The following is a 16504-nucleotide window of genomic DNA, read 5'->3' as shown; positions in this document are numbered from 1 at the left end:
GAATGGGGATTGTAAAGAAATCTGTGGGAAGAGCACCTAACTTTGCCCCAAGGGTATAGAAGAGCACAGTCCAATAAAACTATAACATGAACCCCATATGTTATTTTAAATTTTCTGGTAGCCATATTTTAAAAACAAAAACAAACTGAATTTTTCTTTTAATATGTTTGGCTTAACCCAGTGTGTCTAAAATATTATTTCAATATGTAATCAATTTATTAAAAATATTGAGACTTTTTATACTTTTTCTTCCTACTAAGCCTTGGAAATCTGTTGTATCTTTCAGATTTACAGCACATCTCAATTCATACTTGCCACATTTCCAGTGTTCAGTAACTACCTGTGATGAGTGGGTACCATATTGAGCAGAGCAAATTGATAGAAAGTTTCTTGGAGGATGAACAATTAAACCAGAATAATAAGTTGTTAGCTGGCAGAATTAATGGAGAAGGGAGAGTTGGAGAAGTCTTCTACGCCTGAGAGACCAGCAAACTGAAACACTCTAAGGTTAAAGAAGGCAGTATCTGGGAGAAAATGCATGGAATTCATTGTGGCCTCTCTTGAAAAACAGGGTGGCCATTTATAAAGATGAGGAAGTTAGGCAGAGGGGTAGATTTGGGGGAATGAACATGAGTTCCGTTTTGGATGCGTTGAATTTAAGATGTCTACAGACAACCAAGTGGAGGTGTAAGATGGTAAAAACTATAGGAAGTCAGAGGTCCCACTGTGAATTGGGCTATAGCACAGAAGCTTCATAAGGGAGGTCAGCATTTTAAAGGATGGGTAGCCAATGTCATTTACTCTAGAGGGGCTGAAGGTTATATTGGGTTGGAGTTCTCAGTTTTAGCCATTCAACATGGAGAAACAGAGACAACAAAGTTAAGTATTAAAATCATCAAAAGTTTATGGATCCCAATTTAGCCTGTATTTATCATTCATACCTCATCATCTTCTATAAACAAAGTAGGAGTTCTTGTTATAGTTTCTTGTTATGCTAGAATGGCATTTGGATATAGAATGCAGACCTTTTATTAGTTTATTATATTCTAATCCTTCATGAAATCAAGGTTCATTTTGTGTGCTTTAGGGGAATTTTATAAATTTTAGGCTGTTATTAGGAAAGATCATTCATCAAATGCAGAAGTTTTACTGTATAATTTTGTGAACCCATGGTGAAGTCAAGTAAATTAATTTTAACCATCACACTTATTAGTCATTTTTATCCAAGTTGTTTCTAAGTTTTTAAAACACCCTCTAAATTTATGTACAAACTTCTGATATAGAATCTAGGTATGGAAAAAATTAAAAATTTTAGATTTTTTTTTACTGGGGGAAATCAAATGAAAGACAATGCTATATCCTTAAGTATTAACTTTAAATAAATTTAACATTTCTTCTGTGAAGTTAACAACTAGTAGAACATGTACGGGCTTACGGGACTCATGATTGCAAAAGAATGGAATTTGTAGGGCTGGTATAATGATAGTAAGTGAATGAAATGCTGAGCATTAGAATATGCAATGGATGAATATGATCATCCATTGTAAAGGAAAGGATTTGATTCAGTCTCCCTTCTAGAGGTAATGACAGAAGATATATCTTTTTATTCCATTCTTTAAAAGTTACAAATATAAAGAAGGATATTTTTAAAGAAAGAAAAAAATTAATTGCTTACAAAATGCAATTACTGCCTCTTTTTCCTGCTGGGTCTTTAGAGCCCAGCTAAGACTGTAAAATACCAGATGAATGGGTTTGCTGGAGCAGAAGGAGAAATACACAGCCCATAAACCAGCATGCCAATGGCTGTGCCATTGGGTTGTATACATTGGAAAGGGCAGAGACTGTGCTCTTTATGTCTGCTGCAGCTTGGAAGTAAAGATTCATCAAGGATTGGTTGTGCTAATATCAAGTATTTTATGGCTGCAATTCATTAGGGAGTCTCTTGCAAAACCCTGTCAAACAAAATGGCTGTCACAGCCACTTTTGTTTTGCTGCCAAAAGGACCATTTGGTTTCCGCTCATTTAGTTACAGGTATAATCAAATGTTTGCTTATTGCTCTCAGTAATTTCACCGTCCTCAATATGATGGCTTCAGTTATGCCCTAGAAAAACCTCTAGAGTTCAGTTTGATTCAACCCTGTTTATTGAGCTCCAAGTTTAGACAAATCCCTATACTGGTGGCACATGACTTAACTCAAATGAGTAAGGAGGCTCAGAACCTCATAAGATAACTAGTATAACTTATAACACAGTAAATGAAGCCACATGGAGTTGTGCAAATGGTGACCCTGGAGATCAATCAGTCAGTCAATTAATTTCTCTACCTACCTATGTATGTATCTATAGTTGACTGTAATATAAGATGCAATTGAAGTGCTGTGAGGCAGGTACTTACTACTCGACAGCAGAGGTTGGCAAACTTCTGTAAAGGTCCAGATGGTAAATATTTTAGGCTTTGCAAGCCATACAATCTCTGTCACACTGCTCAATTCTGCTGTTTTTGTGTAAAAGCAGCCATAGATGATACTTAAACAAGTGGACACTGGGCCAAGGCCGCCAGATGTAGTTTGCTGGGCACTGATGTGGAGAGTGGAGGGAGGAGATGCCATTATTGGATGTGAGAGTCAAGCCTTTGTGAGGGAAGTAGTACAAGAAATGGTTCTAACAGGATGTGTAGTATTTCTGTAGGAATAGCTATTTTCAATCTAGCTTATTCTTGGTTGTTCTCAAATTATTGTGTATATAATAGTTTTCTGTCATCAACTTTTGTACATGTTCTTCAAATAGTGGGGGCAAGTGATCATTTTGCATTCCTACTGAGTTTAGATGAGTTCCAAGATATGACATAAGCTCAATGAATCTTTTTGGAGAAGAATAAGGTAGGGGCTTCAATGGAAGTTTCCCAGAGGTTTCTATCTGATTTGCTAAAGAACTAGTCATAACCAAAGATTAAGGACAAGCCATGTCTTCTGTATTGTATGTGGAGTTGTGGATGCTGATAGACCTTAAATAAATGCTTAACCCAGGAGTTTGCACAGAGAAGGGAATCCTAGACTACAAGGGAGGCTCTCTGTTAATGTTAGAAGGAAATAAATTAGAGCTTCATTTAATTGGTGGTCACCATGCTCGTGTATAAAAATCTGAGATCAAGACCAGGAGTTTGAGACCAGCCTGGCCAACATTGCAAAACCCCATCTCTACTAAAAATACAAAAATTAGCCAGGCATGGTGGCACGCACCTGTAATCCCAGCTACTTAGGAGACTGAGGCATGAGAATTGCTTGAACCCAGGAGGTGGAGGTTGCAGTGAACCAAGATGGCACCACTGCACTCCAACCTGGGTAACAGAGGGAGATTCTCTCTCAAAATAAAAAAAAAAAAATCTGAGATGACTATTGATGTGAAGTGCAGGTTTTGTTCAGGAGATATATTTACATATTTTGTTTTGTGTTACTATCTATTGTCAAACCAGTGCTCATTAACTCTTTTGCCTTGACCTGGGTCTCCCAAGATCAGTATCAGGTAATGAAGGGTGCCAACTTCCATCTTGGCAAATCCCTGCCAGGACAGGGAGCCCCAGGTTGAAATCTCCAGCAGGGATAGTTAACATCCTGTTTCAGGAATGTGTAAGGGGCTGGCAGAGATTTGCCAGGATGGAAGTCAGCATCCACTCCTTACCTGACACTGACCTTGGGAGACTATGCTCAGACTGTGCTCCCTGAGCCAGCAGCTTCAATACCACCTGGGAGCCCATTAAAAATGCTGAATCCTGAGCCCCACTATAGGCCTACAGAAACAGAACCTGCATTTTAACAACATGCTCGGGTGATTCTTACACATGCTAAAGTTGGAGAGTCCCTGCTATAAAGGGCACTTTTCATTATGAAAGGCTTTTCTGCACTTTTCTAATAAATGTAACTGCTAGCTGCTAAAATCTCCTTCCTGGAAACATTCACACTTGCAGACACATTATCATTGTCAGCTGGAGGAGGAGATTTTGAGAACTTGTCCAATAAAAACTTAGCAAGTCATACATGGTTACAATATAGCTCTTTCCCACAACTTGTAACTCCATGCTCTTTGTAAATAAATGTCTTCCTTACTGTGGAAATCATTATTCCATGATATAGAAATACTGAGAGCTTATTGTCTTCCTAGTGTTTTCAGCTCATTTCTTCTCTATAACACATCTTAGGAAAATATATGATGGTGTTTGTCCTGATTCATAAAATGATTATGTTTGGACATAAAAAGGTAGCAGGGCTCACTTGAGCCTATTATGTGGGTTAGGGCAAGGAATTTCTGGATCTTTCTCTGTGTTCAGTCATAACATGCCTATCATTGGAGCAGATGGATTGAAAAACTATCAATGAACTCCAAATGGAAGCTAAGAAAGATGGATGAAAACTAAGAAACCCTAATATGGTTACTAACAGCATCACTTACCTTGCTATAGTTTTTTTTATTAGAAATGTCATAATAAATATAATTGTTCTCAAAATTGTTATGGAAATATGAGACCAGAATGGGAAAGTATGAAAGTTACAAAAGAATGTGGGCCTTCTCTTTCACCTCCAGAGTTTGAGGTAAGCACCAGCTCTTAGAGATTTTCTAAAGACATAAACTATAAATCTGTTTTCCCTATATGCAGCAAGGAGGCATGATGGTCATATTTTCAGCTCATACTCAACACTACCTCTTCCTCTCTCTCTACTTTGTATTAGGTTGTTCATTCCTTTCATGGCGGGGACTTGTCATCTGTGTCTGTCACAGTTCTACTCATAAAATTGTGCTCAATAAAAGGACTTCTGTATGAAAAAAACAAAAAATAAATAAGTGCAGAGTGATATTGGACAGGAAGTATCTGCAAATTGGCTTCCATCACTACTGGAAAGTCCCCACATTATCCTTATTTATATCTTTTCTCCATACAATGTTTGCAGTTGTTTACAGACAAAAGAAAGAAAAGAAGAGAAGGAAAAAGAGAAAGAGAAAGAGTAGGGAGGTCCTGAGTGACAAATATCTATTTTCAAGTGTATACGTTTGTATCCCCTATGAGGCTTGGTGTACTTTCTATTCTTACACATTTTTGATGACCTTGGAGATGTACAGATATTGAGAAATCTAGTGAAATGATATATTTTCCTTTAACATCTAAGCTGGGAGTATTAAAAAGAATCATTTCAATTTCTACACTTAACTTCAAGCACACATTTGTTCCTTCTATATTAATAGTTTCAGAAAATTATGGGACACCATGGAACTGCATGATGAATTCAGGGTTGAGATGGGGAGAGACAACAGTCATGTAAATAAATGCAGGAACAAAGCTGTGGATCTCTTCATTAAACAGCTCTAAATGAAAAGCCACCAGAAATCTTCCTAGAATTCGATAAAAATAAAGTACACTAGGTTTATGTGTTTTGTTTATATTATAAATAACCCATTAAAAATATTGCAAATGCACTCTAACTCTGGGGAAGGAAGCCAGACAACACATTTTAGCACCAGTGCATTTAGGTGTGCCTAAGTGGGCCGTAACTTTCCATCTTACCTTCTTAATTATATCAGCAGGTTTACTACAAACACCTGTTCTTTAGGGTTTCTAATTCAGCAGTAAAAAAAGGGTCTCCAGCAGACACCGAGATAGCAAGCCAAACTCAAACATGTTTTTGATAGAAAATAGGCAATTTAGCTTGGAAAAGTACCAGCATTTGGTAGTTTAAAAAATGTGAGTAAGGCTAAAACAATGGTGGACATTATTAGACATCATACCGCTTGATAGTAAAGCTGTCTTACAACATCACATTTGCAAACCTTTTAAATATCAGCTTGTGATACTGTTTCCACAAGCCCCAAAGAATCTTGATTTGAATTTTGGAAAGCAGCCACTAGAGTGAGTTTTTCCATTATTGTTTTGGACTGCCAGCATATTGCATATTTGAAATACCATTCATCCAAACAGTGGCCCTATTTACAAGACAAGATCAATGGTTTAGAGATTTAAAACTCCCCATAAATATTCAGGTATGTAATGTGTTGAACTATAATGTTCTATCTTTGGGTCAAATGCTATGGAAAATAGAAATTTTTTTTTTTCATTTTCCCTGAGTGGTGAACTGTTATTTCGGTGAAAAAAAAGTTTTGCACAATTTGTGTATCAGAGTCTCTTCCAGTCCTGTTGAAGATTATGGTCTGTGAGAAAGAAACCTGGTTAGTCAATAAAGGTGAACATTTTGGAGCTTGAAGGGACTTCTGACATCATGTAGTCTAGCCCCTTCATTCTAAAAATAAGAAAATAGAAGGGCAGAAAAATAACTGACTTTCTCAAGGTGACACTATAAATCAGAGGTCAGCAAACTATGGCTCGAAGGCCACATATGGACTTGTTTTTGTAAATGAAGTTTTGTTGGAACACAGCCACGTCCATTAGTTTCCATATTATCTATGGCTACTTTTGATACAAGGGTGGAGTTGAATAGTTGGTACAAAGAGCCTATGACTCATGAATCTGAAAATATTTACTATCTGGCTGTTTACAGAAATTTGCTGATCCCTGCTATCAATGGTAGACTTAGAACTTGGCCTCCTCAGAATAGTTTTTAGGAAATATTTAGGTTTTCTTACTCAGAAAAAAATTAAGAACTTAATGGAATGGCAGATAACTATTAAATAGATATACTTTTAGGATTCTAAAAGTTTTTAGGCAAAGTCAAGAAGATTAAGTAAACTACAGTCTAGACAAATAGTTTATATGTTAACCCATAAAAATTCAAAAATAATTAAAATACATGTGCATGTCCCCCAAAAACAGTGAGAATATAGTCTTCACAATGAATAGCTAAATCGGAAAATGTTTGAATATTTCATATACATGTTCAAGGGATGCCAGTTGGATTTGGCTAAGCTTAGTGAGTAGCAGTATTAGGTTATGAGTCATCCATAAATAAGTGAAATGTGAAGATGAATGTTATCTCTTAAAATGATGAGTGTTTGCAAAAGTGTTTTAACAACACATTTGAAAATTAGATTAGGCCATTTGGCAGGTTCAACAATGCTGTGTTTCATTAACTCTGTAATCACTGTCAAGTTCTATGACATGATGCATTTGGTGGGTCCTGAGAGCAATATACAGGTTCCATATTACAGCTAAAGGCAATAGACTGGGTCCTAAATGAAGCAGGAAAAAGCATTTAATGATTGGTATGGGTTAAATAGTTGTCTGTGTGGGATAATTTGAGGAATGTAAGGAAGATTTCCTTCTCTCCTGAATTTCTCAGCATGAAACTCCTGAGAAGTTTCAATTAAAACTCGGGATTCAGGGGACAACCCAGAGCCAGGACAACGTCCAGATTGGGTGAGCCATGATGCCTGCCTTCCTCAACAATGTTATAAGTCCCGTAAGTGTCCAGGAAAGCAAGCACCCTATCTGCTTGTCACAGCTCTAGTCCTACAAAAGGACTGACACAAGAGTCCTCAATGAAACGTTTTGAGTGAGTGAATGAGCAAATGTAATGTCATGAGTGCACTGGATGCTTGAAACAGAGAAATAGAGCTCTCAGACTACATTCTATCCCACACAGCAGGAACTGTGTAGTATAGGGTTGCTATATCCAGTACGAGACTGACCACAGAACCTTGCAAAATTTACCTCTCATAGTTCTGGGGCCAAACTCACCCTTTTATAACAAACCACTCCCACAATAACAGCATGAATTCATGCATGAGGGTGGAACCCTCATGACCTAATCATGTCTTAAAGGTACCACTACCTCCCAATACCACGGGATTGGGGATCAAGTTTCCAACATGTGAACTTTGGGGGGCACACTCAAACCATTGTAGATGCTAGGCTAGAAGAAAAAAGTCTAAGTTAGGTGATCATTGGTGTTTATTTTACATGTCAATAACTCTGATTTTGTCTATTCTCTTCACTGATGCATTCCAAGCACCTAGAACGGCATGTGGTACAAACTAAGCATTCAATCAATATTTGTTATATGCATTAAAGAATATGTGCAAGTAATAATGATAGCAGCTTTTGATCACCTATGTCATACAGTCCTTACAGCAATTCAACAGGATGGTTGGTATTAGTCCTAGTTTTCAGAAGAGAAAGTTGATGTTTGGACAGGGATAAGGAACCTGGTTAAGCTCACACAGATGCTATGAGGTGGCATTAGTGTTCAAATGCAGCTTTGTCTGAACCTAGACTCTGTGATTTGGCCTTTTTTTCTGCTTTATTCTTCCCTGATTTTACACAAATAGTAGCAGGTTGTACATCTTTCTGCATATTGATTTTTTTATTTTAATGTATCTTCAGAGTCTTCCCAAATCAGTACATAAAGAATTTCCTCATTTCTTCTTTTTACAGCTGCATAGTATTCCTTTATGTCTTTGTGCCATGTTTTATTTAATCTATCCTATACTGATGGACACTTAGGTCAAAGTGTATGCTCACTTTCAGTTTGAATAGAGGTTGCTAATTGCCCTCTATCAGGGATTGTCAAAATGCACTCTGGGCAATATATGGCAAAGCGTTTCCCTACAGCCACACCAGCACTGTATGTTTTCACACCTTCAGTACTTCCTTTCTACAGTTTCTCCAGTGATTCCACCAAGAATCCATGTGGAATCATAACCGTTTTCTAGTTTCATTTGTTTAAAATAAAATCTTAAGTATGAAAGTAATATATGTTCACTATAGAAAATAAAAATACACAAAATTTAAATACACAGTATAAAATACACAAAATTTAAATATGCAAGAATTTAAAAAACCACCTCAATTTCACAACCCAGAGATAACCACAGTGTACCCATTCTTCCAGACTGTTTTTCTTTGCCTATGCACACGATTTTTTTACAAGGTGGATCACATGGTGCACACCCTTTTTGTAACCAGCTTTGTTCATTTAACTACATCCTATGGCAGTCAGTCTTCATCTACAACTTTGGTTTAATGTCTGAATGGTATTCCATTATGGATGAGCTGACATAGTAGCAAACAACCCCTCTTGTCGAGCTGTTCTAAGGATTAAAAAGAATCTGTGAAAGTGCCCAGAATAGTACCTATCTGACAGCAGTTATTAAACAAATGGCATTTCAACACACATGAACTCTTGCCCACTCAAAGGTAGAGAACTACAATTTTAATCCTAACATGCTGTGCCAGTATCATCATGTAGCTTGGATTCATTTATTAATTCAATTCCCATTTGAACACCTATCATGTGCCTGGCACTAGTCTGAGTAATACTGATAGAAAGGTAAGGACACTGTCCATCCCCTCAAGGGGGAGTGCCCAGCCTACCACCTGGCATCATATGCTTGGAAAGTATAATAACAGCTACAAACTCCTGAACAGATACAACAGCATTCTAGCAGAAGAAGCTCAAGACTTGACCTGTCGACGGTTCCCACATTTAGCTCTGTAGTGCCTCTCTGAGCAATGAATCTTAGCCATTCTACATGCTATCTCCTCAACAATATCATGCTATTATATTGTCCTTATAACTGTCCTTCCACATTTACAGAGTTGGAGAATTCAGTGAACTAAGAGATGCAAATGCACAGTACAAAATTCAAATGTCCAATTGGAGGCAGGGCTGCATCTAACTTTAATGGCAACCCCAGCATGTGATGTTTGGTGACTCTATAGATACATGGCCTCAGACCTTGAAGACATCTGGATTCTGTCACTGGATTGTTCACAAAGTGAGGCTGAACTTTGTATGTAGAAACTTTTGGAAAAAGACCAGTTAACCCAGATTTAATTATCCTAGTAATTCTCCCTGATACCTAATTAGGAAACATAACTAACTCAGCAAGCTGTGAGAGGCTTGTGCTGAAACTCATAGATGTATAACTACATAATTAATTTTATTGTGTGGGTTGGTAAATCATGTAATGAATCAGATGAAAATAGTCAGAAAAGCATTTAAATTTTGTTGTTAAAATACACAGTCAAATGTCTTTTACCATAGTGAAACTCTTGATTAATAATACATTTCTTCTTGATTAAAATGATTTTGTAATGAATATATTTTTGAGTATCTGCTTTCATGAGGCTTGGCATTAATATTTAAAGTAGTTTTTAACTGCCTGCTTTTCCCCCTTTACTATATTTTCCTGTCCTCCTTGTCATAACAAAAGTGACATCTTAAAAATAGTTGGTGGGATGATTTTTACTTCTATCTATGGGGCTTTGAAGTTATTTTCAGACTATTAATGTAGCTTTCCTCACATGTACCTGTGCCAAAACCTGCTAATAAGGAACAGTAGAATGAAAAGCTGTTACCTGTTGTATGAGATCAAAATACTTTGACTACTGTACTGAAGCTTGATTTAATGGAGAAAGTTATGTTCTGAGGGAGAAGAGAAAGCAGCCTAATTCAGGACATATCTGTGTGTCTACAGCACAAATAAATGGAAAGAAAAGACCTGGTTAGCCAGTTCCTTACTGATTCATGGGGACAAGAAACTGTACAGGACAGTTTCTCCCTGAGAGTCATGCCAGGGACCCTCTACTAACCCCAATGGGACATATCAAGCTGGGCACAAAAGAAACATGGCTGTCTTCAAAACTTGGAGCTTGTTAAATTAATCTAGAACCATCTATTATCATTGATTTTCCTCACACCTCTCCACTTCCTTACCTTAACCCACATTGCATGTAAACCTGAAACATACCTTGAATACCATCTGCTTGCAAATGTAAAATACTATCTTAGGATACCTTGAGGTATCTGTAGGGTTTGGGGTTCTATAATCCAACCACCATTTACAGCAAGCTAAACGAGAATGCTATACAACCTTGGGTTAGTCTGAAAATAATCTTTGTGAGTCCAAAGAGATAAGAATGATAAAATTCTGGATCATGTTTTATTTTGTTAGACCTGTATACTATCATGCAATGTCACTGATGGATGACCAAATGCATAGAGCTTTAGCTTTGGTTTTCCCATATCTGAAATGAAGATAATGCATTCCTCAACACCAAGTCTCAAAAGATGCAGCTTAATCCTGGTTACCTGTCCAAAATATGACCAGATACATAAGAAAGCTGATAAGTTGTTACCACACTTATTTGTAGCATGTTGTAAGTAACATAGAGTTTGGAGCAGGAAGTCTCAGGTCTCAGTCCTGGGTATTCTTCTAACGGGTTGTGTAACCCTAGCAGGAGTTTGGCCTAGGGTAAGGTTGGGGTGGGCTCTAGTCTCCTCCCCCATTTCCATGCCTAATACCATTGATGTAAGACACAGTGCCTGCTGAAGGATGCAGCCTCTCTTTAAAGTAGATTGCTGTCCCTATTAGGCTAGTTATACACTCTTTCTGTGTCTCTGTTTCTTCATCTTTGAAAGGGAAATAATAATGCAGGCACCTGTTGCATGCTGAGGCAGGCCTGTGAGTATCCTAAGCAGGTATATCCTTAGAAATGCTCCATGCTACTCTTATTACTATGACCATTACTGCTTACAACACAATGTACCATTTGATGAGACTATTATAAATGGGTCAAGCATTGTACTTTAGGGCTTTATGTATCTCATTTATCTGCATAACATTGCTGTGAGCTAGTTGTTATTGTTTCCATTTTACACATAAAACTAAAACCCAGAAAAGCCAGCCCATTAAGTGGCAAACCTGGGATTTGAACTCTTTCCCTCTGATATAAAGATATGTTGTATTTATCACTATTAGACTGTAAGCAGAAACCTTGAGAATGCTTGGTTTTATGTTTTATTCAACTAAAGTACATTGAAAACCTACTATATACAAGGTACTATGCTAAGAATTGTGCATTAATTACATTATCTTCTTATAACAGTCCTATGAGCTAAGCAGGGTTTTTCATCTTGGCTCTATTGCCGTTTTGGCCAGATAGTTCTATCTTTTGAGGGGCTGTCCTGTGTATTGCAGGATGTTTAGCAATATACCTCGTCTCCTCTTCCCCTCAGTTGTGACCACCCAAAATCTCCAGATATTGCTAAATATCCCTTGGGGGCAAAATCACCCCGAATGAAAAACAGTGAGTTAAAATAATCCTACTTTACAGGTGATGAAAATAAGGTACAGAGAGTTTAGAGTAAATTGCACAGGGTCACAAATCCAGTAAGTGGCAGAATTTGAATCTGGCTCAGGACCTTGGAACCTGACCTCACATTCCTTTTCCCCTGTGGCATCCCTTTATCGGACACTGCCATGTTTCTAAGGAAACTCAAATACTAAAGAGGCCTTCAGGTGTCTCCTGAAAGCCTGACTTCTCCTAGGGTGAGCTGGCCATCAAGATTTTGTCCAGGACTTAGAGGCATGCACACAGGAGGAAACCATGGGTTGCTTCCACTAATGGTTGCAATACAAATAGTTCCACAACTTTGTCTGTACCATTCATAGCTGCTCTCATTTCCTATCAAGTATGAATATATTTTTTGTCCAGGAAGGTTTCAATCTGTTGCAAACAATAGATGGGTAAAGCATAAAGTTGCAAACCAGTTCAGTCAGTCGCTGGGAGTTTCTGAAGTGACTTAAATAGCCCTGCCAATGTAGGTCGCTATTTTTAAGGCTGAGCTAAGTGTTTGAAAGTGGTTCACACAGCCATGCTCTCAGATAGAAGTCACAGGACATCAGAATTGCAAGAACTCCTAAGGCCTTGCCTGAGACCGGTGGAAATGGACACTGTGCACCCAGGATCACACAGCTGGGATTTCTGATAAAAACAAAACAAAACAAAACAAAAACAAAAAACAAAGAAAAAAAAACTTTGATGTTTCCTTCTGCCTTGAGAATGGCTGAACTCATCACCTTCTGATATTCTGGGAAGGTGTGACTGCTTAGTTAAGCCCCTTCTTGCCCTGCTCTTGCCAGAATGGAGAAGAATAGATGACTGAGCCTTTCACTGTTTTTCTGTTCTGAGGATGGATTAAAGCCATTTATACTTGCACAACCACCCAAAGTCCTATATTATAGTTATTTAGCAAACACTTTATAGCACATACTGAGTGCTTTACAAAACCTACTTAATATTCTCCCAATGGGTCCTATTGTCATCATTTTACCAAGGAGTAACTGGAATTGAGGGGGTTAGAGAGATGAAGTAACTTGTTCAAGGTCGTGGAAAATAAACGGCAGAGCCTGGATTGAAGAGTCTGGTTCTAACCCAGTGTTTCTCAAACTTGAGTGGGCATCAGCATTGTGTGGAAGCTTGTTAAACACAGATTGCTGGGTCACCCCCATCACCCCAGAGTTTTGGATTCAGTAGGTCTTGGGTGGTGCCCCAAAATTTACATCTCAAATTCCCAGGTGAAGCCGCTATTGCTGGTCCTGGGACTATACTTCTCAAACTCTCTGCTCCAGCATATCTCCTCTTGATCACCACACCCTTTCTCTCCTACCTTATCAGCTAATTTAAAAAAAAAAAAAAAAAAAAAAAAAGAAGAAGAGTTACTTGAAGCAGTGGGTCGCCACTTTGGCTGACCTGGGTAGTATAAAATACCAATGCCTAGGCCCTATCCCCAGATATTCCGACTTCAATGGCTTGGCTTGGCTTTGGTTCCAAGCATCTGTAGTTTACAAGTTCCTCCACGGGGGATTCCAATGTGCAGTAAGGCATCACATTGGAAACCACTGATTTGGGTGATGCCTCACAAACTTTCCAGGGTTTGTAAATTACATGGGGATCTCAAGAAAATGCAGATTCTGCATTTCTAACAAACCATGAGGTAGTACCTATGCTACCAGATCTCAGCCTAAGCTTGGGGTAGCAAACACTAGTATTTCCCAAACCCAAGATTGCCAGTTAAAAAATACAGAATGCCTCCTTCAATTTAAATTTTCAATAAATAATAACATTACTTTTTGGTATAAGTATATCCTATATATTTCAATAAAATTATACTAACATTTATGCTAAAGATTATTCATTGTTTATTTGAAACTCAATTTAAGTGGGTATTTTTGACTTTGCTTTTTTGCTAAATCTGGCAACCTTACCTGAAGACAAGAATCATCTGAATTACTTGTTTCAATGCATTTACGCCTATTCATGGATTTCTTGTTCTATTCCAGACCTGCTGAATCATAATCATCATTTCTGGGACCTGGTAATCTGTATATTTAACAAGTGCTGCCAGGTGCTTCTTTTCAGCTCAATTTGGGAAGTACATAAAACCCTGGATTATGACTGCCTGAAATCCTCATACTGGCCGTTGTCAGGGCTGGACTTGTAGTCATCACACTGCATAGGAGCCAGAGCCAAATCCCTCTGCAATTACGACCTGTGTCGTTAACTTTTCTCAAGGTTTTTATGGATAAATACTTACAAAGGGTGTTTTTTTCCTTCCATTTGCACTTTTTATTTGCTAAATCATACTAAGGCCTTTCAGATTCATGTATTTTTTTGTCAACACATTAACAGACATGTAGCCATATTTGATCTTAATTATTCAATTATTTGTTTTGTATCAGGGGATGCTCCTTGAGCTAGAGTCACTTGATTCGCATTTGTAGAGTTTTCCAGTATTGGCACTTCATTTGGTATTTTATGACAAGAGGCTTTATTTGAAAATATCTTGCTAAATGGTTGTTAGCTGCTTCCTGAACATACTGTACAGGACAACGTAGTTTATAATAAAATTCAGGCTTCCTCCAACTCATTATTATAATGCTGTATTTTACATGTAAATTATATTAGGAAGCCTGTGTCTTTCCTTTAGTGATTAAGATTTCGTGGAGGGGAAGAAGAATGGAAAGAAAAGGAAAAGGAAAAGGGAAAGGAAAGGAAAGGAAAGACAGTTTGTTTTTAATAAGCCTCCTCTGGGGAAGATAAACTTTCTGATACCGTACATAATTGAGTAAGCCAGAATAAATTGTTGCATTCTCTACATAGGCCTCTTTTCACTCACAAGGATATTCTTTGTGCCATCTCTAACTGTACTATTGCTTTTGGAAACGTTTTTAATAATAGAATAGACTGTGTTCATACCTGTAAGAACTTGTTTTCTTGATACCACCTTACAAAGCATTCCAAATGCTTTCTCTACTAGTGTAGAGAAATTGGTGGGGTTTTCTTGGGGTTTTTGTGTGTGTGTGTGTGTGTTTTTTTAATAGTACCTCAGGGTAGCAAATTCATGTGTTCTCTCACTGCAGGGAAGCAGCACATTTAAAAAACAAAAACAAAAACAAAAACCACCAGAGGAAATTGCCACTGCTGACTTTTGCACAAAGAGGAACAAAATGCTTCCCATGTCTTTTAGTAGTCAATGGGCCACAAATAATCCTATGGTGGCATTCTACATTTACCAGACCAGTATTAAATTTGTGAACACTTTTTCCAACAAAAACAAACTGTTCCTACATCCTTTATAAAGGCTGTAGGAAAACGGAAAGGAAGTTAAGGAAAAGTAATGGAGGTGGTTAAAATTATGCAAAATAGTTCATCTGCAGAAAATATGCAGGAAATAGGCTTGTTTCACTTGAGAGGTGCTGGAAGGGCTGGGCTGGGCTGGAGAGGGATGAGTTGCCCAGTATCCTGGGGAATTGAAAGTCTGAAAGGCCGAGACCCCTGCTTTGGATGTTTGCTGCGGGAGAGCCACCACATGAGGTTGTTTAGGGTGCACCTAGTGTGAGAGTTCCCAGCTGTGTTAGCCCCTGCCACACTCACTAGCCTGAGCGGGCACCAGGCTGGGGGAAGGGTGCCTGCTCTGTGGTCATCTGACCGCAGGGGGCGCTGTTTCCTCTTTGCAAAGGGCTCACAGGTAGCTGAGACTGTGAGTTCCTGAAAGCATCATCACTGCTCCCTGCCACCAGCTTCGGTGGTGCCAGCCTGGGATTTGGAACCACCCAAAGGCTTTTACAGGCTATGCAGTGAGTAACTTCATCTGGAGTGAAAGGACCAAGTGATGAGGGATGTTGAGCCATCCTAAAATGGCATCGTTTACTTCCTTCCAAAGTATGGTTAAGGTCTGAGGAAGTCTTGGGCATTCATGAGGGCAAGGAGGAATTTCTGCAGGTCCTGGACTGAGGAGGCTTAGCCAGGATTCAGTAATGCTTCAGAAACTGGGCTCAGGCCTCTGGTTAGACTGTGACTACAAGGCTACCCATTGCTATTGCTTGTCACGTGGAGTTACTTCCTCTTTCTTCCTGATGTTGGAAAGGCAGGCACCTAGAAAATTCTCCAGAACCTACCCTTTCATTTTGCTCCTGAATTGAATTTAAGTTGTAAACTAGAAATTGTAAAAGATAATTTGTCGATTTTTGTTGCAACTTAAATTGGGGGTTTGCCCAATTTAAGAGGAGCAAGTCACATTCTCCTTTCAGAGTTTGTCTCAGAAGGAATGTTCAGGAGTCAGGTGTAATGACGCTTTTTTTTTTCTTTTCCAGCCACAGGACGAAGTCTTCAGGCTGGCCACCTCCCTCAGGACCCTGGGGCTTGAACCAGGTGCCCCCCTATGGATGGGAGATGACGGCAAACCGAGATGGGCGAGACTACTTCATCAAGTAGGTT

At 38.5% G+C, this 16504-nt stretch overlaps 1 protein-coding gene across 3 annotated transcripts in view; it reads left to right on the top strand.

Moving 5' to 3' along the window:
• The window catches only part of FRMPD4 (FERM and PDZ domain containing 4), an 860788-nt gene that overhangs the window by 622543 nt on the left and 221741 nt on the right, over window positions 1-16504 (top strand). For all 3 annotated transcript variants that reach the window (XM_011994863.1, XM_011994862.1, XM_011994865.1), the window contains one exon: window positions 16381-16497. In XM_011994863.1, the coding sequence (XP_011850253.1) occupies window positions 16381-16497 (117 nt within the window). The remainder of the gene's footprint in view (window positions 1-16380; window positions 16498-16504) is intronic.

The sequence above is a fragment of the Mandrillus leucophaeus genome, unplaced genomic scaffold (genome assembly GCF_000951045.1).
Source record: "Mandrillus leucophaeus isolate KB7577 unplaced genomic scaffold, Mleu.le_1.0 Scaffold462, whole genome shotgun sequence".
Taxonomy (NCBI): domain Eukaryota; kingdom Metazoa; phylum Chordata; class Mammalia; order Primates; family Cercopithecidae; genus Mandrillus; species Mandrillus leucophaeus.
The sequence above is the reverse complement of the archived record's forward strand: the minus strand, read 5'-3'. Positions and strand labels throughout refer to the sequence as shown.